General features: G+C 42.8%; 1 protein-coding gene and 1 non-coding gene across 7 annotated transcripts; both read left to right on the forward strand.

The window, feature by feature from the left end:
• Window positions 1–1992: 1992 nt before the first annotated feature.
• On the forward strand, window positions 1993–24314 carry LOC115122889 (nuclear receptor subfamily 2 group C member 1-A-like). 6 transcript variants are annotated; one of them, XM_029652152.2, is made up of 14 exons: window positions 1993–2137; window positions 3438–3563; window positions 4351–4587; window positions 7355–7433; window positions 7528–7707; window positions 8046–8214; window positions 11042–11138; window positions 13805–13998; window positions 15327–15480; window positions 18307–18428; window positions 18920–19077; window positions 19324–19461; window positions 23209–23314; window positions 23999–24314. In XM_029652152.2, exons 2-14 carry the CDS (start codon window positions 3495–3497, stop codon window positions 24168–24170), a joined length of 1875 nt encoding a protein of 624 aa, XP_029508012.1. In that variant the 5' UTR covers window positions 1993–2137; window positions 3438–3494; the 3' UTR covers window positions 24171–24314. The 6 variants fall into 6 exon arrangements, with proteins under 6 accessions (XP_029508012.1, XP_029508018.1, XP_029508016.1 ...); XM_029652158.2 differs by having other exon boundaries at window positions 8046–8193; XM_029652156.2 differs by having other exon boundaries at window positions 1994–2137; window positions 18920–19071.
• LOC115122893 (small nucleolar RNA SNORA70) lies at window positions 19842–19975 on the forward strand. Its single transcript, XR_003862533.1, has one exon. It is a non-coding gene; the product is annotated as a small nucleolar RNA SNORA70 (small nucleolar RNA).
• Window positions 24315–25447: the final 1133 nt, after the last annotated feature.

Consider the following 25447-nt stretch of genomic DNA (forward strand, 5'->3'; position numbering starts at 1 on the left):
AATGAACATGCACCTGTGGAACGGTTGTTTAGACTAACAGCTTGCTGATGGTAGGCAGGTAAGGTCACAGTTATGAAAACTTAGAGGACACTAAAGAGGCCTTTCTACTGACTCTGAAAAACACCAAAAGAAAGATGCCCAGGGTCCCTGCTCATCTGCGTGAACGTGCCTTAGGCATGCTGCAAGGAGGCATGAGGACTGCAGATGTGGCCAGGGCAATAAATTGCTATGTCCATACTGTGAGACGCCTAAGACAGCGCTACAGGGAGACAGGGCGGACAGCTGATCATTTTCGCAGTGGCAGACCACGTGTAACACCTGCACAGGATCGGTACATCTGAACATCACACCTGAGGGACAGGTACAGGATGGCAACAACAACTGCCCGAGTTACACCAGGAACGCACAATCCCTCCATCAGTGCTCAGACTGCCCACAATAGGCTGAGAGAGGCTGGACTGTGGGCTTGTAGGCCTGTTGTAAGGCAGGTCCTCACCAGACATCACCGGCAACAACATTGCCTATAGGCACAAACCCACTGTTGCTGGACCAGACAGGACTGGCAAAAAGTGCTCTTCAAGGACAAGTCGCAGTTTTGTCTCGCCAGGGGTGATGGTCAGATTCGCGTTCATCATCGAAGGAATGAAGGAATGATCGAAGGAATAAGCGTTACACCGAGGCCTGTACTCTGGAGCGGGATTGAGGTGGAGGGTCCGTCATGGTCTGGGACGGTGTGTCACAGCATCATAGGACTGAGCGTGTCATTACAAGCAATCTCAATACTGTGCGTTACAGGGAAGACATCTTCCTCCCTCATGTGTTACCCTTCCTGCAGGCTCATCCTGACATGACCCTCCAGCATGACAATGCCACCAGCCATACTGCTCGTTCTGTGCGTGATTTCCTGCAAGCCAGGAATGTCAGTGTTCTGCCATGGCCAGCGAAGAGCCCGTATCTCAATCCCATAGAGCACGTCTGGGACCTGTTGGATTGGAGGGCTAGGGCCATTCCCCCCAGAAATGTCTGGGAACTTGCAGGTGCCTTTGTGGAAGAGTGGGGTAACATCTCACCGCAAGAACTGGCAAATCTGGTGCAGTCCATGAGGAGATGCACTGCAGTACTTAATGCAGCTGGTGGCCACACCAGATACTGGCTGTTACTTTTGATTCTGACCCCCCCTTTGTTCAGGGACACATTATTCAATTTCTGTTAGTCACATGTCTGTGTGACTTGTTCAGTTTATTTCTTATTTGTTGAATCTTATTTACACATGTTAAGTTTGCTGAAAATAAATGCAGTTGACAGTGAGAGGACGTTTATTTTTTGGCTGAGTTTATTATTACAATCCCATAACCAGACTAGAGTTGTGTTTCCTTACTTGCCTCTGAGAACTTTGTAATTTTTAAAATAGTCATGCAGTAGTCTGTCTCTGAACAACTGTTTTTCCATCTATTTTCCTTAAATTCGATACAGAACCTCACGCTGTTCTGCAATTTCCTCCTGGAACTGGTTATTCATGCCAATTTTCCCTTTAACACAGGCTTTTAACCATTATTTTATATTTAAAGAAAATAAATTTGATAACGATTTGGCGTTCATACCTTAGTCGTAGTGGGGAAAGTAACATCAGTTCTAAAAATATATATATTTAGGGAAAATGTTACTTGCTAATGTTTGCTTAGCTTACATAACACAATTTAGAACTATGCATAAGGGAAACGGAAAGGGGGATACCTAGTCAGTTGTACAACTGAATGCATTCAACTGAAATGTGTCTTCCGCATTTAACCCAACCCCTCTGAATCAGAGATAGAAGGATAGAGGAAGGATAGAACATTAATGCGTCAAAACGAATGTAGACGTCAAATGCATTTTCTATAGCTCCCAAAATATTTTACAATTGAGGAGTACCAAGATGCCTTCGATACAGCGCCCCCTGTCAGTCATCCATGGTATAAACACATCATTGGATAGCACGGACCTTCCGTCTAGCCATGCCGGTGTGTCCAAGCTACTGCGCGTGAGCACCACAACGTGTTTTGAGAAAAAAAGGTCACGAACTCTGACCCTCCCTGAAGCAGCAGCAGACAGAAACAAAAGCATTAAATTGATTATACATCGACACACACAATAACAGGTAAGACAACTGGATTGTGCGCATAAAAGCTCATATCAAAAACGACACGTTGGTCAGCTCCGTCATGTAACACAAGGAGGAAGAATACATTTCCAAGCCAGCAGCCATTAGCTAACGGTTCCGGACCAAGACAGTGCACCAAAACCGGCAAGTAAGGATATTATATCAAAACCACACGGAAAAAGTCGGTGTTATGACACTAAACGTAATTAAAATCTGACCTTAAATCAAACAAATCGCTATTCGTGTGCCGGGTATTGGCTAGGGTAGCGAGTGTTCAGTGTGAATCCTGTGCGCAGATGCTAAGTAACGTTAGCTATATTCAGACTAGCGCGAATAAGGCGTCTCGATTTTACCGAACTAATGTTTCTAAGTATGAACACAACCAGCTAGCTAAATGTTGAATTGTAACGGACTAACAATAACGCTAAATCGTTGCAAATGTGTGCGATCTGAGCCTTGGTTTGCCAAACGCGATAGTCCCGCCGTTCGCTGCGGTGTCCTTATGGGCCTTGAACCCTATAGCGTTCTTTAACCCTTCAATGTTGACCTTTCACCGACAGGAAAAGAAATACCTTTTATCTTCCGCATCGATTTTAAATATCTACTAGACCGGAGCTTATTTGTTGTGCTTACACCCATGGCTGTTTTATGTTTAACGAGCTACATTTTGTGTGATATTTATCAAACTTGGCGTAGAAGGCCAACAATGCAGAAACTAGCTAACGTTAGCTTAGCACGCTAGGCCGTGCGACATTGCACTTCACGGTGTGCGACACAGTTAACTAACGTTAGCAAGCTAACGTGTCAATAGTATACCAAGTTGCTCAAATAACCCAGCATCTCCCAAAAGTTAACTAGCTACTCAACATTTACTTTAACTCAAACCCTCTTTGCTCACGTAAGAAGCCATGCACTTCCTAGGTAGCTTCCCGTATTTGACTTTTTCTAGCTAAGTTAGCTAGCTGAAGTTAGGACATGGGCACCTCAAAACATGTTTCACCGTCACATTTTAATGTCACGTGCACAAGTACAGTGAGATGTACAAATGTTGCTAGAACTGGCCCATGTTCAAACACATGTAGGGATCCCCGTATGAGTCCCACTCATTGTATGCATATACATACTGTTTCCTGATGTTGTCTTCCTTATGCAATGCACAACAAAAAGCTTTCAATGCAGATTTTATCACCCTTGACTCTACTGAAACCTTGCTCTGATCACAACATATTTATTTTTTGATTATGAATACATACCCTTAAGTAACTACTGTGTGAAACATTCCTTCCCTCTACTGCAGTTTGATGTGCCTCATGGGGCTTTGATGTGAGCAGCAGAAGGAAACAGAATCGGCGTCATGGACAGACACACTCAGAGGATTCAGCTGGTCTCAGCTGACGGTGGCATGATGGGACATCGTATCCAGGTAATATAATGGACCAGGACCCTGAGACATGGCTGTAGACTCCTATGGCTTGACATCCGTGTCTCAGGTCATCTCTTCTCCCTAGGTCAAGGCTTTTATGAGTCAACATATGCATGGCTAGTAGCTTCGTATGACTTCAAGGTTAGCAAGTAGCAGAACTAATAGCTTCAGGGTTGGAATCCATTAGAAAGGTATGGGCCACTATAAACAGAATACTGTTTATCATCAGCATTCAACAACCCTTAATGGAGCATATTAGCTTCAGACAATATCCTAACCAGGGGTTGGAACTGGTTTAGGGAACAGATCGGAAAACAGAAAAATAATGCACATTTTCAAGGAACAGAAATGGAACCTGGAACAAAAGTGATCCATACTGTTCTGGAAAAGAACCGTAATTTAAAAAATAATGGGAACTGGTTAATAACGTTCTTTTACATTAGAGGCATTTTTCTAATCCAATGTAAAAACACAACAAAGCACCAAAGCCCTCACTTTGTCACTCAAAAATGTATTCCGGTATCTGTCTGCATGCTGAAAATCTTTGCCTGTGTGTGTTTAGGCTACCTGCCCCTCCCCCATCCGAAACATAGGCTACTATACTGACATTGCTAACGTGATTCATAAGATGGGGAGAGAATTTAGCTTCAGAAAAATGTATTAACTTAGCATTGACAAATTAAGGATACTGTAGCCCAAGTTGTCACGTTTCAAGTTGGATTTTTTAACCTTGTTGGTTTCTGTAATTCTCATTTGACTTGACTTTTCTCCTCCCCTTCCCCTCCAGATCGTGACGGACCAGTCGACGGGCCAGAAGATCCAGATCGTGACGGCGTTGGAGCAGGGTTCTGGTGGCAAGCAGCAGTTTATCCTGGCTAATGCAGACTACTCTACGCCAGGCAAGGTAATCCTAGCCAAGCAAGAGGCCTCGTCCCCGGGAAAGGTGATCCTGGCGGCCCAAGACGGTTCAGGGGTCAACCAGCTGCTGTTTGCCTCACCTGACCTGTCCGGCCAGCAGATCCAGGTAGAGGCCTTGACCTGCACCACCAATGATAGTCTAGTCAGCAAACGTCAAACTGTATCCATGGAGGGTAGTTTCTACAGGTGTAGACGAGTCCCTTGTACTTAATTTATCAATTCATGTCACTGACTAGTTTGGAACGCACCTGGTTGTTACCCATAAAGCGTAGTGGTCAAACAGGGAAAATGGTTCCATTTGTTTTGCCACCATTCATTTTTCCCATGGGGAGTTTAGGAAACACTTAAAATAAGGGCTGTGTTTAGTGTAGGCGTACCCTGGCGTGACGTTTTGATAACCGTGTAAATCTCTCGGACAAGGTGACTTTTATCAATACATTTAGCTCTTAATATACTCTCAGATTCGAAAATGCTAATTAGCATCAATGTTGACAACATGCAAGACTATAAATCCCTGCAGGCTCCTGCATGTCATCTCGAGCAGACACCTTTGCTAACAGGTATTGTGTCAATTTAAAACGTGCACAAGACTGTTCACAGAATTGTCAATTTAAAGAAATGTAGCCAATTATTCATGACTAAATTTAGCCAACATTAGATAGTTAATCCAAAGATTCTTACCTTTTCCTCGATTCGGCAGTCTCCTCCAGATCATCATGGTATTTGTAGTTCTTTATGATAGCCACATTAGCAGATAATTCGCGTTTAGTTTTTGCGTGGAAAATACAGGTGACTACAGATGACCTTGTCCTCGAGAGGTTAACAGTTCTCAGAACGTCGCGCCAGGGTAAGCCTATGTAACAGTATAACTTTAGACCGTCCCCTCATCCATGCACGGGCTCGAACCAGGGACCCTCTGCACACATCAACAACAGTCACCCACGAAGCATCGTTACGCACCGCTAACTAAACTAGCCGTTTCACATCCGTTACGCCTACACCAAACACAGCCCTTATTTATAGGGTTTCTAAAATCTCCTATGGGAAAAATGAATAATAGAACAATTTCCTTATTTGACCCCCTAGGTTTTATGGGTATTATGACTCATACTGTGGTACTCTATACCCTGTGGTCTTCTGAACAGAATGAGCCTATGTTTGTTTATTGTGAAGAACATTCTCCGTGGAACACGGACCTGAATGCTCGCATGACTCTTTTCTATGGGCACCCAAATGATATTTCTCTGAATTGCCCATTCAAAGCCTAACACTGTAAGATTGGATTTTATAACTTAGCTAGTCATGTTGCCAATAGAACAAGCTTTCAAATGATGCCCACCTGACTCAGATTGGGATTTATAATGGGCTGTTTTTGGATTGCGTAAACAACAACAGTAATTGTGTGATGGTGGGGATGCATGGTTGTGTTCCAACCTAAACAACTACAAGTGCGCTTTCTCTAGGAGAGCTTAAAAAAATACCTTCTGGTTGAAGACTCTTCTTTAAATCATAAAAGTTCATTGAAATTATGTAGGGACTGTGCACACTTTCAAGAGGCCACTTGAAGACACCAGTTTCTACTCTGACTCAAACCCGTGTCATTTTTTTGGGTCTACAAATCTACACCACGTTTTCCAGGGATATTCTTATCACATTATTGAATATACATACATATATATATATATATATATATGAGTATTTTCACATTTTGTTATCAACAAATGTGGCGAAAAATACAGTAAATGTAAAATGCACAAAACCAACTTGTGTAATGTTTGGATTCAGTCTTGTCAAGTGAACTTTACTCATTTTCCCAATAATCTCCAAACTCTTCACTTTCAATTACTACTTTTCTTATTTCTTCTGTAAAAGAAAAACATTTAAATGTAATACTAGAAGTTAAATGATACTCTAACATTAATATAATGGAAGAATCAAATACTTAATAATCTGGCTACAGACATTTACATTTTTACAATTGTGTAATTTACCAGACGCTCTTATCCAGAGCGACATACAGTAGTGAGTGCATACATTTTCATATTTGTTTGTGCTGGTCCCCTGTGGGAATTGAACCAACAACCCTGGGGTTGCAAGTGCCAAAACAGCTTCAAATTGGCTCGTTCATACCTCCCCTCCTCTCCCCTGTAACTGTTCCCCAGGTCGTTGCTGTAAATGAGAGAATGTGTTCTCAGTCAACTTACCTGATAAAATAAGTTAAAGCAACAACACGATTTGAAGTCGTTTGGGGCAAAGTCCTACAAGCATTAGAAACAACATTGATTGGGTGTGGGTACAGTGGGAGCATGTGGGTCTGAGGAAGTGTGATGTCATTAATGTTTGTTGAAATGTATGTAAATGTTAAGTTGTGTGTTGTTTTGTCTATGTATGTTTTTGTTGTAAAAAGAAGAAAAGGAACTGAAGTAAAATAGATGTGTGTGTGTGTGTGTGTGTGTGAAGAAACATTTCATTGTAGCCCTATCCGTATAGGCCCCTACCCATGTGTAGAGATGGTTAATTGGACACAACTTGACAGGGAATAATAAGACCAGCAGACACTAGTTCCTCCATGGAATGAGTTTGACACCCCTGGTCTAGTCTTACTTTGTACATACTTAGACTATTGCTGTTAGTCACAAACGGCTGGTTTCCCTAAGGCAGATTAAAGCTACAATCTGGCCAATTTTGGTAATACAGCTGATGGATGGGGTCACACCTCTCTAATCCAAATTAGCTAGCCCTCTGGATGAGACTGGCAGGCCATTTAGTCCAGGACTATGCTTAATCTGTGTCAGGGAAACAGGCCCTAAAAGTACTGTTAACATCTGATATGAATGCCTGTTTTGCTCTTTTTTTGTGTGTTGTATTTCCAGTTTGTGACAGAAGGGTCAGACCAGGCACTTGCCAAGCCTGTGGTGGAGTACTGTGTGGTGTGTGGAGACAGGGCCTCAGGTAGGAAGGAAATACAGTTGAACTTGTACACGCACACATACAACCCTCTCTTCTCCTTGTTTGACTGACTCTGTTCCCTCTCCTCTTTACCCAGGCCGTCACTACGGGGCAGTGAGCTGTGAGGGCTGTAAGGGTTTCTTCAAGCGCAGCATCAGGAAGAACCTGGTGTATACATGCCGGGGGTCTGGAGAGTGTGTCATCAACAAGCACCACAGGAACCGCTGCCAGTACTGCAGACTGCAGCGCTGCATGTTCCTGGGCATGAAACAGGACTGTGAGTTACCTGCCTCAATCACTTACTGACGTTCACATACTGAAATATCATGTCGATCAAACGTGGAAATCAAGGAGTCGTGTCCTCTCTGTTTGTGTCAACATCTGCAGTGTTCCACAACACCCTGAGTTGCTTTATTAGACAACATGTTTGAGAGGGATCGGTTTGAGAAAGGTTGAGGTGCAGAATCGCTAATATTGATGCCATTATTTGGGATGTTTTTTTTGTAAATCAGTAATTCTGCCCAGTCTGACTGTAATGTAGTCAATCTGTGAATCAGCATGCACATTAGCTAGCATGGTGGATCAACTCCCCCTCCCTTTTCTCTGTCTGTGTAGCTGTCCAGTGTGAGAGGAAGCCGGTGGAAGTCTCCAGAGAGAAGTCTATCAACTGTGCTGCGTCTACAGAGAAGATCTACATCAGGAAGAACCTGTGTAGTCCCCTGGCTGCCACGCCCACCTTCGTCACTGACAAGGAGACCGCCAGGTACTACAAGGAGACAGCCAGGTACTACAGCTGGCTTAAAGGGCCCCATTCACACTGAGCGATGACTGGGCCAACGACTAGCATCACTACTCTGGACGGTTCATAGAATATGTGGACAACTACAAATTCCTAGGTGTCTGGTTAGACTGTAAACTCTCCTTCCAGACTCACGTTAAGCATCTCCAATCCAAAATGAAATCTAGAATCGGATTCCTATTTCGCAACAAAGCATCCTTCACTCATGCTGCCAAACATGCCCTCGTAAAACTGACTATCCTACCGATCCTTGACTTTGGCGATGTCATTTACAAAATAGCCTCCAACACTTTACTCAGCAAATTGTATGCAGTCTATCACAGTGCCATCCGTTTTGTCACCAAAGCCCCATATACTACCCACATCTGTGACCTGTATGCTCTTGTTGGCTGGCCCTCGTTACATATTCGTCGCCAAACCCACTGGCTCCAGGTCATCTATAAGTCTTTGCTAGGTAAAGCCATGCCTTATCTCAGTGCACTGGTCACCATAGCAACACCCAACCGTAGCACGAGCTCCAGCAGGTATTTTTCTCTGGTCATTCCAAAAGCCAACACCTCCTTTGGCTGCCTTTCCTTCCAGTTCTCTGCTGCCAATGACTGGAACAAATTGCAAAAATCACTGAAGCTGGAGACTTATATCTCCATCTCTAACTTTAAGCATCAGCTGTCAGAGCAGCTTACCGATCATTGCACCTGTACATAGCCCATCTGTAAATATCCCACCCACCTACATCATCCCCATATTGTTATATATATTTTTTTCTTCTGTTTTGCACTCCAGTATTCTCTACTTGTACATCTATCACTCCAGTGTTAAGGCTAAGTTTAAATTATTTCGCCACTATGGCCTATTTATTGCCTTCCCTCCCTAATCTTACCACATTTGCACAGACTGTACATATACAGTCAATAACACAATAGAAAAATATGTTTGTTTATCCCATCTGTGTTGTTTCTGTCGCACTGCTTTGCTTTATCTTGGCCAGGTCTCAGTTGTAAATCAGAACTTTTTGTCATCTGGTCTACCTGGTTAAATAAAGGTGAAATAACATTTTTAAAACTCAAATGTATTTCAATTAGGAAGTTGGGTTGAAGTGGCTGAATATAGGCGCATGAGGGTCGTACCAAACACGGCCTCAAAACGCACATAGGGCATACTCCTCCGTTAGCTCTGTGTGAGATGCATTGCCGGGTTAGGTGAGAATTCCATCTAGGGCACAGTTTTTCCAAAGTTATTTATCTCGATTTTGCTTATTGGACAGGATTAATTGCATAGAATGAATAGAACGGGAGTCCCCATTCAAGTCAATGATTCGTCTGTTCTGTAAATTGCCAACCTTGGCTTTATACATGTTCTGACAAGACACTCCAGGTGGCAGTAATGCACGCTTTGTTTATTTACCAACTCTTAGAAGTAGTAGTAGTAGTAGAAGAAGAACATTGAGTACTTCAAAATGGAGATGGCCTAAATGTTCTCACAGGAGCCATAATGGGACACATGCAAAGAAGAGGCCTCTTTCATTCTCTGTGTCAGGCAGGGCCTAAAACATTTATATTTTTTAACAACAGCCACTGAGGCAGGTAGATTAAACAATCTACCAACCACTGATTATTTTTTTTTTTACCATTCAAAATATTTGTTTTGCCATAATTACACACAAAAAATGGATGAGCATGTTTAGTGATGTTTCTAAAACAAGGAATGTATTTCTAGTAAGAAGTAATGTTGTTAGATTGTATTTAATATTATGTGACCTAAGTATTTTAACAAATATTAGACACAAATGTCTACCTGCTCCTTTAACGTTACCTTGGTAACAAGGCCACTTGAGTCATCATGTGTGCCTGTGAGAATGTTGCTAGTAGAGGCCAACGATGTCTCTTTTTGCTAGCAGTGGGAGCAAACAGAAAACCAACCAAGCTTGTGAACAAAACAATGTAATTAGCCAAGGAACACGAGGACCAAGTCTCACTTTAGAAGTTGTTCGAGTAAATTAGACCAACTTTTATGCCTGTGCCCATTGTGTCTAAAAAAAAAAAAAAAACCTTTCAGTGCCCCCCACAAAGGCAGTGTTGCTGCGTGAGGTGGGATAGCTCTAATGTTAGGATTCAGATTTCTTTGTGCATTACCAAAATGGCAGAAATACTTTGAAAACAGCGATCTGCCGCATTTCTTTAGCTATAAATCACAACTGTCACTGCCCATACTTGACTATTTTTTTATTAAAGCCTTGCACTGTAGAGCCCAGAGTGTTGCCACGCCAACATGGCTGGCGAATTAGACATTCTTTACCGCCAATGCCAAAATCTACCCGCGTTTTGGCAGGTGGCAGGTGTTAATTTTAGGCTCTGATGCTATGGTTATTTGTCCCCGTCCCCCAAGTTTTCTGAGCCCCCCCCAAAAATTGAAATGATTATAGTTTAAATATTATCTGTTTGGGCTTCTTGTGGTCAATTTGCAGTGTATATATTATTAGTCATTACTTTCCGGCCCCCCGAAACTCCGCTCAAGAAAGGATCGACCCGTGGCTGACCCCTGCTTCAGCAGTGGCCATTGGCATAATAGGTCTCTCCTCCCCTTCATCTGATTGGACAATACTTGACAGGTGAAAACAATATGGTGGTAGTAGCTCACCAGTTAGACTGGGGTTCACTTGATGGTTTTCATTCAGATCATTGCAGATGAAGACGAGGAGATGTGGAGAGCGTAAACAGAATGAGGACCACCTATTTTCACCAACCAACTGTGCAGCCATTTGAGATCTCTGTGATTGGAAGGTAGAATTGAAGTGTGTTGTTTGTGTTTGCAGGTCAGCCAGTTTGCTGGAGTCAAGCATGCTCCTGAACATCCAGCAGCCTTTTCCCAAGCTAGAGAACACCATCCTGGTCCCTACATCCCCTGAATCGGTGAGTAACTGCATCACACAACAGATAGCTCGCTTTCATTTGGTAATTGCTAAGGCAGTTTTTCCCAACCCTGGTCTTCCAGTACCCCCAACAGTGTTTCCCAGCCCTGGTCCTCCAGTACCCCCAGCCCTGGTCTTCCAGTACCCCCAACAGTGTTTCCCAGCCCTGGTCCTCCAGTACCCCCAACAGTGTTTCCCAGCCCTGGTCCTCCAGTACCCCCAGCCCTGGTCTTCCAGTACCCCCAACAGTGTTTCCCAGCCCTGGTCTTCCAGTACCCCCAACAGTGTTTCCCAGCCCTGGTCCTCCAGTACCCCCAGCCTTGGTCTTCCAGTACCCCCAACAGTGTTTCCCAGCCCTGGTCTTCCAGTACCCCCAACAGTGTTTCCCAGCCCTGGTCTTCCAGTACCCCCAACAGTGTTTCCCAGCCCTGGTCCTCCAGTACCCCCAACAGTGTTTCCCCTGGTCAACCCTGGTCTTCCAGTACCCCCAACAGTGTTTCCCAACCCTGGTCTTCCAGTACCCCCAACAGTGTTTCCCAACCCTGGTCTTCCAGTACCCCCAACAGTGTTTCCCAACCCTGGTCTTCCAGTACCCCCAGCCCTGGTCCTCCAAAATCTGATATAAAACATTTGCAAATAACAAAGTTACCATTGTCAATAAAAAACACAATTAACATTCTTTAATAGATAGCTTTGTGTGTATTGTTCATTGGCATCTGCGTTATTTGCAACATTTTCAAACACGATTCAACAGAGCATTTTCTAAACAGATTCCACAGAACATGATTGAGAATATAGCATTCTGTTGCAAATATGTCATTCTGACCTGGCTCCCTCTAGAACCTCCTACACAGTCTCTAATACAAAATGTGTGACAGACGATATCCTGTGTGCCCCTCTGTAGAATGACCTGGCTTGTCTGGATGACATTTACAACATCTAGCAATTCAATCTTAAAATAATGAAGCTGAAATGGATAAAGTAGCATATATACAGTTGAAGTCGGAAGTTTACATACATTTAGGTTGGAGTCATTAAAACTCGTTTTTCAACCACTCCACAAATTTATTTTTAACAAACAAACTATAGTTTTGGCAAGTTGCTTAGGACATCTACATTGTGCCTGACACAAGTAATTTTTCCAACAATTTTTTTTACAGACAGATTATTTCACTTATAATTCACTTGTATCACAATTCCAGTGGGTCAGAAGTTTACATGCACTAAGTTGACTGCTTTTAAACACCTTGGAATATTCCAGAAAATGTCACGGCTTTAGAAGCTTCTGATAGACTAATTGACATAATTTGAGTAAATTGGAGGTGTACCTGTGGATGTATTTCAAGGCCTACCTTCAAACTCAGTGCCTCTTTGCTTGACATCATGGGAAAATCAAAAGATATCAGCCAAGACCTCAGAAAAAAAATTGTAGACCTCCACAAGTCTGGTTCATCCTTGGGAGCTATTTCTAAACGCCTGAAGGTACCACATTCATCTGTACAAACAATAGTACGCAAGTATAAACACCATGGGACCACACAGCCGTCATACCGCTCAGGAAGGAGACGCGTTCTGTCTCCTAGAGATGAACGTACTTTGGTGCGAAAAGTGCAAATCAATCCCAGAACAACAGCAAAGGACCTTGTGAAGATGCTAGAGGAAACAGGTACAAAAGTATCTATATCCACAGTAAAACGAGTCCTATATCGATATAACCTGAAAGGCTGCTCAGCAACGAAGAAGCCACTGCTCCAAAACCGCCAATTTTTTGAGAAATGTCCTCTGGTCTGATGAAACAAAAATAGAACTGTTTGGCCATAATGACCATTGTTATGTTTGGAGGAAAAAGGGAGAGGCTTGCAAGCCGAAGAACACCATCCCAACCGTGAAGCACGGGGGTGGCAGCATCATGTTGTGGGGGTGCTTTGCTGTAGGAGGGACTGGTGCACTTCACAAAATAGATGGTATCATGAGGAAAGGACAATTATGTGTATATATTGAAGCAACATCTCAAGACATCAGTCAGGAAGTTAAAGATTGGTCACAAATGGTTCTTACAAATGGACAATGACCCCAAGCATACTTCCAAAGTTGCGTCAAATTGGCTTAAGGACAACAAAGTCAAGGTATTGGAGTGGCCATCACAGAGCCCTGACCTCAATCCTATAGAACATTTGTTGGCAGAACTGAAAACTGTGCGAGCAAGGAGGCCTACAAACCTGACTCAGTTACACCAACTCTGTCAGGAGGAATGGTCCAAAATTCACCCAACTTATTGTGGGAAGCTTGTGGAAGGTTACCCAAAATGTTTAACCCAAGTTAAATCATTTTAAGGCAATGCTACCAAATACTAATTGAGTGTATGTAAGCTTCTGACCCACTTGGAATGTGATGAAAGAAATAAAAGCTGAAATAAATCATTCTCTCTACTATTATTCTGACATTTCACATTCTTAAAATAAAGTGGTGATCCTAACTGACCTAAAACAGGGAATTTTTACTCTGATTAAATGTCAGGAATTGTGAAAAACTGAGTTTAAATGTATTTGTCTAAGGTGTATGTAAACTTCTGACTTCAAGGAGATTAATACACATTTAATGAGGAGTTTAATAGACATTTTTTGATTATTAATAATGGAGCTGATTGTCCCTGGTGCCCCTCCTTAGAATGACCCGTGTCAGGACGACCTGAGCACGCTGGCCAATGTGGTGACGTCACTGGCCCACTTGAACAAGGCCCGGGAGATGAACGATGTCACCGACAGCAATGACCTGATGGGCGCAGAAGACACCCTTAGCAATGGAGACAGCTCCATGACGGATCTCCAAGGAGACGAACAGACTGCCTGTGACATCACCCGGTGAGGAGAGATTTCATAAAGAGTTTCTAGCCTGGGGGAGGGTATTTTCTTGCTCCCCACGTTACAGCAAATCCCATAGTGTTTGAAAATCGCTGTTTTGTAAAATGTTTTAACACATGGGGTAGATCTTTATAACTTAATATAAATTTTCTGTTTTCACATCGACATTGGTACTGTGCTGGAAATAATGAACATAAGGTTGAAAAGTGGTGGAATTGCCCTTTAACGTTCCTAGTTTGACTTGCCGGAGGGGGGTGCACATGCTTAGTTAGGTTGTGCAAGACTTGCTGGTTTCAGGTTTGCCATCAGAATAACCTGACTGTCAAGCTTGTGTTCTTAGGTAATGTGTTTCTTTTTTATTTTATTTTATTCATTTTACCTTTATTTAACCAGGCAAATCAGTTAAGAACAAATTCTTATTTTCAATGACGGCCTAGGAACAGTGGGGTTAACTGGTCTAGGAACAGTGGGGTTAACTGGTCTAGGAACAGTGGGGTTAACTGGTCTAGGAACAGTGGGGTTAACTGGTCTAGGAACAGTGGGGTTAACTGGTCTAGGAACAGTTGGGTTAACTGGTCTAGGAACAGTTGGGTTAACTGGTCTAGGAACAGTTGGGTTAACTGGTCTAGGAACAGTTGGGTTAACTGGTCTAGGAACAGTTGGGTTAACTGGTCTAGGAACAGTTGGGTTAACTGGTCTAGGAACAGTTGGGTTAACTGGTCTAGGAACAGTTGGGTTGACTGGTCTAGGAACAGTTGGGTTGACTGGTCTAGGAACAGTGGGGTTGACTGGTCTAGGAACAGTGGGGTTGACTGGTCTAGGAACAGTGGGGTTGACTGGTCTAGGAACAGTGGGGTTGACTGGTCTAGGAACAGTGGGGTTGACTGGTCTAGGAACAGTGGGGTTGACTGGTCTAGGAACAGTGGGGTTGACTGCCTTGTTCAGGGGCAGAACGACAGATTTCTACCTTGTCAGCTCGGGGGTTTGAACTTGTTACTAGTCCAACGCTCGAACCACTAGGCTACCCTGCCGCCCATATTGTTGAATCTCAGGTTTACAAAGGAACCACATACTGATCAGATCTGTTCTTTTTATCTATTCATCTTTCCTTAATCCCTTTCCTTAATCCCTTTCCTTAATCCCTCTCTCCTCCTTCTCAAAATGTATTGAAGAAGGTCTGAGGGGAGCGAACGGTTGAGATGTAGCCGAGGAGATGATGGGGGTTTTGGACCAATCAAGTTCCAGGAAAAGACTAGACCGTGGAGCCCCCTTAGGAATTATTAAGGGTCCTAAATCGTGAACTGACCTGTCCATTTTGACTCCCCCAGAGCGTTTGACACTCTGGCCAAGGCCCTGAACCCTGGGGACGGCTCAGCAGGAGACTCTCTGGAAGCCACCATGCAGCTGATGTCAGGAGACCAGTCTGGTCCCGTGGTGGAGCTGGAGGGGCCTCTACTCTCAGACAGCCACGTCCCCTTCAAGGTGAGGGTCTGGGGCCAATGCCCGTAACACCCAGGGTCCATCCCAAATGGCACCCTATTCCCTATATAGTGCACTACTTTTGACCAGAGTCCAATGGGTCTGGGTTAAAAGTAGTGCACTGTATAGGGAATAGGGTAAAATTTGGGACACTACACTACTCAGCGGGACAGGAGCTTACCATAACACCTGCTTTGAAAGTTCATTCAACAGGATACAACAGGTGTAGTAGACCTTACAGTGAAATGCTTACTTGCAGGCTCTAACCAATAGTGCAAAAAAGGTATTAGGTGAACAATAGGTAGGTAAAGAAATAAAACAACAGTAAAACAACAGTGAAAAATAACAGTAGAGAGGCTATAGACAGTAGAGAGGCTATATACAGTAGAGGGGCTATATACAGTAGAGAGGCTACACACAGTAGAGAGGCTATAGACAGTAGAGAGGCTACACACAGTAGAGAGGCTATAGACAGTAGAGAGGCTATATACAGTAGAGAGGCTACACACAGTAGAGAGGCTATAGACAGTAGAGAGGCTATATACAGTAGAGAGGCTACACACAGTAGAGAGGCTATAGACAGTAGAGAGGCTATATACAGTAGAGAGGCTACACACAGTAGAGAGGCTATACACAGTAGAGAGGCTATAGACAGTAGAGAGGCTACACACAGTAGAGAGGCTACACACAGTAGAGAGGCTATACACAGTAGAGAGGCTACACACAGTAGAGAGGCTACACACAGTAGAGAGGCTACACACAGTAGAGAGGCTACACACAGTAGAGAGGCTACACACAGTAGAGAGGCTACACACAGTAGAGAGGCTACACACAGTAGAGAGGCTACACACAGTAGAGAGGCTACACACAGTAGAGAGGCTACACACAGTAGAGAGGCTACAGACAGTAGAGAGGCTACAGACAGTAGAGAGGCTACACACAGTAGAGAGGCTACACACAGTAGAGAGGCTACACACAGTAGAGAGGCTACACACAGTAGAGAGGCTATACACAGTAGAGAGGCTACACACAGTAGAGAGGCTACACACAGTAGAGAGGCTACACACAGTAGAGAGGCTACACACAGTAGAGAGGCTACACACAGTAGAGAGGCTAGTAGAGAGGCTACACACAGTAGAGAGGCTACACACAGTAGAGAGGCTACACACAGTAGAGAGGCTACACACAGTAGAGAGGCTACAGACAGTAGAGAGGCTACAGACAGTAGAGAGGCTACAGACAGTAGAGAGGCTACAGACAGTAGAGAGGCTACACACAGACACCGGTTAGTCAGGCTGATTGGGGTAGTATGTACATGTAGATATGGTTAAAGTGACTATGCGTATATGATGAACAGAGAGTAGCAGTAGCGTAAAAGAGGGGTTGGCGGGTGGTGGGACACAATGCAGATAGCCCGGTTAGCCAATGTGCTGGTTGATCGGCCCAATTGAGGTAGTATGTACATAAATGTATAGTTAAAGTGACTAAGCATATAAGATAAACAGAGAGTAGCAGCAGCGTAAAAGACGGGTTGGGGGGGGTTGGAGGGGGGGGCACACACTGCAAATAGTCCGGGTAGCCATTTGATTACTTGTTCAGGAGTCTTGGCTTGGGCTTGGGGGTAAAAACAGTTGAGAATCCTTTTTGTCCTAGACTTGGGAGTCCGGTACCGCTTGCCATGCGGTAGTAGAGAGAACAGTCTATGACTGGGGTGGCTGGGGTCTTTGACCATTTTTAGGGCCTTCCTCTGACACCGCCTGGTGTAGAGGTCCTGGATGGCAGGCAGCTTAGCCCCAGTGATGTACTGGACCATACACACTACCCTCGGAGGCCGAGCAGTTAAAGTTATCTTGAAGAAAGGTAGATGTAGTCTGTGTGTCTTTTTAAAAAGAGTGATTCAAGAATCACGAGGGTCTAAACCAGGATTAATAAAGTGTACTTAATTAATCAATCAACTTTCAGACTTGTCTCTAATGTCTAGGCCCATTCTTTCTCTCTCATGTCATGCAGTCTCTCTCTAATGTCTAGGCCCATTCTTTTTCTCTCATGTCATGCAGTCTCTCTCTAATGTCTAGGCCCATTCTTTCTCTCTCATGTCATGCAGTCTCTCTAATGTCTAGGCCTATTCTTTCTCTCTCATGTCATGCAGTCTCTCTCTAATGTCTAGGCCCATTCTTTCTCTCTCATGTCATGCAGTCTCTCTAATGTCTAGGCCTATTCTTTCTCTCTCATGTCATGCAGTCTCTCTAATGTCTAGGCCCATTCTTTCTCTCTCATGTCATGCAGTCTCTCTCTAATGTCTAGGCCCATTCTTTCTCTCTCATGTCATGCAGTCTCTCTCATATCATGCAGTCTCTCTCTAATGTCTAGGCCCATTCTTTCTCTCTCATGTCATGCAGTCTCTCTCATGTCTAGGCCTATTCTTTCTCTCTCATGTCATGCAGTCTCTCTAATGTCTAGGCCTATTCTTTCTCTCTCATGTCATGCAGTCTCTCTCTCATATCATGCAGTCTCTCTCTAATGTCTAGGCCTATTCTTTCTCTCTCATGTCATGCAGTCTCTCTCTCATATCATGCAGTCTCTCTCTAATGTCTAGGCCTATTCTTTCTCTCTCATGTCATGCAGTCTCTCTCTAATGTCTAGGCCTATTCTTTCTCTCTCATGTCATGCAGTCTCTCTCTCATATCATGCAGTCTCTCTCATATCATGCAGTCTCTCTCTAATGTCTAGGCCCATTCTTTCTCTCATGTCATGCAGATGTTTAGAAACTGTTCAAGTCTCCTATCTATTTATCTCTCTCTCTCTCTCTCTCTCTCTCTCTCTCTCTAGCTGATGATGCCGTTGCCCATGCCGGAGTACCTTAATGTGAACTACATCTGTGAGTCAGCCTCGCGGCTCCTCTTCCTGTCCATGCACTGGGCACGCTCCATACCTGCCTTCCAAGCCTTGGGGTGAGTACCTAGCTACATGTGTACCGTTGTGATTCTATTAGTCTACATTCATCTATCTAATGTAGTTGTAAACTTATATATCTGTTTATCATTAAGTCTTTTCCTGCCTACTGAACAAAGCCAGTGAACCAAAATGCAAATCAATTGTATAATGTGTTATCCTCCATGATTTAAAAAAAATAGTGTGTCCACTGGTATTGTATCTGTTAAATTATCAAATATAATGCTAAATCATCAAGTAAAAATATACATCATCATATTATATATACTTAAGAAATAAGGCCCGAGGAGGTGTGATATATTGACCGATTATCACACACCCCAGAGGTGCCTAATTGCTATTATAAACGGGTTACAAATGTAATGACAGCAGTAAAACTAAACGTTTTGATATACCATGGCTTTCAGCCAATCAGAATTCAGGGCTCAAACCACCCCAGTTTTATACATTTTTACTGATGTAATAAATCCTCTTAATTTCTATCTCCCAGTGGTCAGGATAATGACATTAACCTGATGAAGGCCTGTTGGAACGAGCTGTTTGCTCTGGGCCTGGCTCAATGTTCCAATGTCATGAACGTCTCCACTATCCTGGCTGCCATCATCAACCACCTTCAGACCAGCCTACAAGATGGTACAGGAGGTGATGGTGAAAATTAATACAATTATTCATCATCAATATTTACAATAATTGCCAGCAAAGATGCTTTTAGGTTTTTCATTGGGATGAAGGTGAGGGATGGTTGTAAAACTTCATTTGCTATGTATTTCTGTTGGCTGCTGATTTTATTATTGCTGAATAAAAGATTGATTACCTTTTTTTTTTTTTTTTGAAGTATCTACAAAGCAGCATGTATTATCATGTTTCATTGACTTGTCCCCCCCCCCCCTACAGAGAAGCTGTCCCCAGAGAGAGTGAAGCTGGTGATGGAACACATCTGGAGGATGCAGGAGTTCTGTAACAGCATGGCCAAGCTATCCCCTGACGTTTATGAATACGCCTACCTGAAAGCCATCATCCTCTTCAGCCCTGGTGAGTAGGGGGGAAAGAGGGGCGAAGGGATGAAGAGAGGAGCTTTAGAAGTTATTAATTATGGGATGTTGTCATGAAAGAACGACGCATGATGCAACTCACTGCTGCGAGAGAAAAAAATGATATCGTTGGCCACGTCCCAGAGCATTTGCAAAGAAAGAAGAAGAAGAAAAAACAACCGCGCACAAAATCATCACACGACGCCCACCCGGCTGAGTGTTTAACACGTCACTAACCGCATCAATAGGATACAGTGTGACTGCTTGGAAGATTGGTCTGGAACACAGCCATTGGTTTAAACATGCAGACAGTGACTCTTATGCAGCGACATGACGGATTGTTCTGTGGATTTAAAAAAAAACAGTGTGTGTGTATCCCTGTGGCATATTAAGTCGCCCAGTCTCGCTGCCGGTGCAGTTCTGCTGTGCCATGGCTGCAGACAGTGACTCTGTGGTTGTGTATGTGGCCAGCTGGGAGGTGCTGGCTGCTTTTTAAGGGACCCGCTGAGACGACACGCTGACCCGCTAGATTTCTATCACACTCCGTGAAAGATGAGTCAAGATGACCATGACTGTTTGGCTGCTTCGTCTTACCCTGGTGTCTGATGGGAAAACAAAAGAGAAGGTGCCTCTGTACATTCACACCTTCTTAGTGTAGCTGGGTGCTGCCAGTCAGCAAGGAGGGAGAGTGGGAAGAGAAGAAAACAACAGGCGAGACATTATTTTTTATTTACAGTTCTGTAACTACCTCAAAGACCTAGTTGTCTTCAGTACTGGTTGTGGGATTGGAGTAGTTTCATTATGTAAATGATGAGGGGAAAAGTGCTGATGAAAGAGAAAAGGAAGGATATGTGATGTGATGGGGAATTAATTGTCGGGGGAAAAGTGCTCTAATTGGTTTAAACGTGTGCACCATATGCGTTGACATGGCAACTTGTTCTCTGTTACACACCACTTCTTAGTGTAGCTAGGTGCCTCCCTTTCAGACAACAGTGCCCAGATTCTCAGCAAATTATTTCAACAAAGTCAAGGAACTCCGGTCTCCCTGTGAGTTAACTATTTAAACAGTCAAGTAACTCAGGTCTCTCTGTGGGTTAACTATTTAAACAGTGAAGTAACTCAGGTCTCTCTGTGAGTTAACTATTTAAACAGTGAAGTAACTCAGGTCTCTCTGTGGGTTAACTATTTAAACAGTGAAGTAACTCAGGTCTCTCTGTGAGTTAACTATTTAAACAGTGAAGTAACTCAGGTCTCTCTGTGGGTTAACTATTTAAACAGTGAAGTAACTCAGGTCTCTCTGTGGGTTAACTATTTAAACAGTGAAGTAACTCAGGTCTCTCTGTGAGTTAACTATTTAAACAGTGAAGTAACTCAGGTCTCTCTGTGGGTTAACTATTTAAACAGTCAAGTAACTCAGGTCTCCCTGTGGGTTAACTATTTAAACAGTCAAGTAACTCAGGTCTCCCTGTGGGTTAACTATTTAAACAGTGAAGTAACTCAGGTCTCTCTGTGGGTTAACTATTTAAACAGTCAAGTAACTCAGGTCTCCCTGTGGGTTAACTATTTAAACAGTGAAGTAACTCAGGTCTCTCTGTGGGTTAACTATTTAAACAGTGAAGTAACTCAGGTCTCTCTGTGAGTTAACTATTTAAACAGTGAAGTAACTCAGGTCTCCCTGTGGGTTAACTATTTAAACCGTGAAGTAACTCAGGTCTCCCTGTGGGTTAACTATTTAAACAGTCAAGTAACTCAGGTCTCCCTGTGGGTTAACTATTTAAACAGTGAAGTAACTCAGGTCTCCCTGTGGGTTAACTATTTAAACAGTGAAGTAACTCAGGTCTCTCTGTGGGTTAACTATTTAAACAGTCAAGTAACTCAGGTCTCCCTGTGGGTTAACTATTTAAACAGTCAAGTAACTCAGGTCTCCCTGTGGGTTAACTATTTAAACAGTCAAGTAACTCAGGTCTCCCTGTGGGTTAACTATTTAAACAGTGAAGTAACTCAGGTCTCTCTGTGGGTTAACTATTTAAACAGTGAAGTAACTCAGGTCTCTCTGTGAGTTAACTATTTAAACAGTCAAGTAACTCAGGTCTCCCTGTGGGTTAACTATTTAAACAGTCAAGTAACTCAGGTCTCTCTGTGGGTTAACTATTTAAGCAAAGTCAAGTAACTCAGGTCTCTCTGTGGGTTAACTATTTAAACAGTCAAGTAACTCAGGTCTCCCTGTGGGTTAACTATTTAAACAGTCAAGTAACTCAGGTCTCCCTGTGGGTTAACTATTTAAACAGTCAAGTAACTCAGGTCTCCCTGTGGGTTAACTATTTAAACAGTCAAGTAACTCAGGTCTCTCTGTGGGTTAACTATTTAAGCAAAGTCAAGTAACTCAGGTCTCTCTGTGGGTTAACTATTTAAACAGTCAAGTAACTCAGGTCTCCCTGTGGGTTAACTATTTAAGCAAAGTCAAGTAACTCAGGTCTCTCTGTGGGTTAACTATTTAAACAGTCAAGTAACTCAGGTCTCTCTGTGGGTTAACTATTTAAACAGTCAAGTAACTCAGGTCTCTCTGTGGGTTAACTATTTAAACAGTGAAGTAACTCAGGTCTCCCTGTGGGTTAACTATTTAAACAGTGAAGTAACTCAGGTCTCCCTGTGGGTTAACTATTTAAACAGTGAAGTAACTCAGGTCTCTCTGTGGGTTAACTATTTAAACAGTGAAGTAACTCAGGTCTCCCTGTGGGTTAACTATTTAAACCGTGAAGTAACTCAGGTCTCCCTGTGGGTTAACTATTTAAACAGTCAAGTAACTCAGGTCTCCCTGTGGGTTAACTATTTAAACCGTGAAGTAACTCAGGTCTCCCTGTGGGTTAACTATTTAAACAGTGAAGTAACTCAGGTCTCTCTGTGGGTTAACTATTTAAACAGTCAAGTAACTCAGGTCTCCCTGTGGGTTAACTATTTAAGCAAAGTCAAGTAACTCAGGTCTCTCTGTGGGTTAACTATTTAAGCAAAGTCAAGTAACTCAGGTCTCCCTGTGGGTTAACTATTTAAACAGTCAAGTAACTCAGGTCTCCCTGTGGGTTAACTATTTAAACAGTCAAGTAACTCAGGTCTCTCTGTGGGTTAACTATTTAAGCAAAGTCAAGTAACTCAGGTCTCCCTGTGGGTTAACTATTTAAACAGTGAAGTAACTCAGGTCTCTCTGTGGGTTAACTATGTACATAAAGGGAGAGTTATTATCAATACTGGAGAGTTGCGCCCTTTCCTTTTGTTGAATCTAATTGTTCTGTGTGTCTTTGCCAAGAAATGTTTGATATGAAACGCCTACTACAAAATATAGTAGACAACTATAGTGGAAGAGGATGGCGACTATAATCCGGACCAACCCCCCGGTCACACATTCTGAAATTACATTTTTGTCCCAACCCCCCCTCCCCCGGTTTTATTATTGGTATGTGATACAAAATGAGGCGACGGTGTGCCGAGCGGTTGGGTAGGTTGTTTTGGAGTTTATCCGGCTGAATAAAAAATGATAATAATTATGTCCCCGTCCCCCCGAATTCTAAAAACAGAAGTTGCGCCCCAGACTATAATGAAGGACAACTATAAAATGATAATAGCGGTGAAATGGAAACATGCACACTGTCAGGGACAGTTGTTTGGTAACTGTGGTGACTGACTCTGCGTTTCTCTTTGCTGTAGACCACATTTCCTTCTATTTAACGTGTGTGTGTGTGTGTGTGTGTCATAGACCACCCAGGTATAGACAACACCCTACAGATTGAGCGTTTCCAGGAGAAAGCCTACATGGAGTTACAGGATTATGTAACTCGGACCTACCCTGAAGACTCGTATCGGTCAGTAACATCTCATTACCCATGTCTACATCACTATATAACATCTCATTACCCATCTCTATATAACATCTCATTACGCATCTCAATATAACATCTCATTACGCATCTCAATATAACATCTCATTACACATCTCAATATAACATCTCATTACACATCTCAATATAACATCTCATTACACATCTCAATATAACATCTCATTACACATCTCAATATAACATCTCATTACACATCTCTACATCACTATATAACATCTCATTACACATCTCTACATCACTATATAACATCTCATTACACATCTCTACATCACTATATAACATCTCATTACACATCTCTACATCACTATATAACATCTCATTACACATCTCTACATCACTATATAACATCTCATTACACATCTCTACATCACTATATAACATCTCATTACACATCTCTACATCACTATATAACATCTCATTACACATCTCTACATCACTATATCACATCTCAATATAACATCTCAATATAACATCTCATTACATCACTATGTCTCAATGTATATCACTGGCAAAGCATTGTGCTCTCTTTCTGTATCTCTCTTTCTGTCTCTCCTCTATTAAATTGTCAAATTCGAATGCTTTATTGGCATGGAATGTATGCATATATTGTCCATTTAATAACGTCCCTCCCTCCCTCTTTCCCCTCAGGTTATCCAAGCTGTTGCTTCGTCTCCCTGCCCTGCGGCTTATGAGTTCAGTGGTGACAGAGGAGCTCTTCTTCACTGGCCTCATCGGCAACGTTCAGATAGACAGCATCATCCCTTACATCCTCAAGATGGAGACCACCGACTACAACAGCCAGGTGGCCACTGGCGTCTGACCTGACCCCACGCCGACCCTGGTTTAACACGGCAACCGCCGACGTCACCAGGTCACCATGGTAACAGCATCCCCGTGTTCACCTTGGCAACATCACCTGCAGGCCAACGGCCATGGAAACGTTAACATTCTTAAGGGGGGTAAAACTGCAGTGTCGTGTTCTGTAGGGCACACCATTAGCAAAACATTTTGCGATGGACAATGAAAAGGAACATTTATTTTATTGGACAAGTTCAGGTAATACCTGCCTGTTTTGTTTTGTTTTGTTCCCCTGTTTTTGACCATTTTCTTTTCCGTCTGGTGCCAACTGAACAGGAACCAGTTTGGTTGCATTTTGACCAGCTTCCCTCAACAGAATCTAAAGGTTTTCTCAATGGAATTTGATGATTTACTTCCTCAATGCTTTAAACAATCCTCCTCTTTGTCCCCCCCCCCCCGAATAGCTCAGAAGACTATTTAATACACACAGATCGAGGTTATAGCTGGCTTGCTTATAGCATTGTCCATTCACGAAATGAACTTTGAATCCAGTCAAGCATCGTAGGGCTTTTTTTATTCATGTGTACAGCATTATTTTATTCTTCCTCCTTTCATTTTGTGTTTTGTGTTTTGATGAGTGAACGGACAAGAGGAGCCGTTTTGCTTTTTTTTGTTGTTTTTTTCAACAGCTCCCTCATTTGCTTTCAACTTGCGCTTTTTATTTTTGTAAAAATTTGAATTGCGGTTGTCATGATGATGATGATGATGATATTTGGTCAGTGTATTAAGGTTATAACCGTTTTTTAGATGTTATAGTTTGCCAGTCCGAAGGAACAGGCTTGCATCATGAATCGTCTCTTGAACGTGGAACATATGGAATATGCAACATGTGGAACTCATAGAATCATGTGTGTGTGTGTGTGTGTGTGTGTGTGTGTGTGTGTGTGTATATATATAAATATGTATATAGAAAGAAATGAAGAAAAAGCTATCATTGGCAATAGCTTATTACAAGAATTCCAGCTTTTGGACATGTACATGTAGTTACTAAAACAGTTGTGAAGTCAGTTGAAAATAAAATTGAAACTTTCAATGGTCAATCACATTTATTTTACAATAAATTTGGGGGAAAAAATCACCTTTTCAATTAGGTGTTTCCTTTTTATGATTACTGCATTAGCTTTTCACATCGAAGGGGAATCGTGATATGGCGTCACTTGAGCGACAGAAGATACTTCTGTGTACGTACTAGATGTGGCCACTCCTTCAGATTAGTGGATTCGGCTATTTCAGCCACAC

Source organism: Oncorhynchus nerka, linkage group LG9a (genome assembly GCF_034236695.1).
Source record: "Oncorhynchus nerka isolate Pitt River linkage group LG9a, Oner_Uvic_2.0, whole genome shotgun sequence".
NCBI lineage: Eukaryota > Metazoa > Chordata > Actinopteri > Salmoniformes > Salmonidae > Oncorhynchus > Oncorhynchus nerka.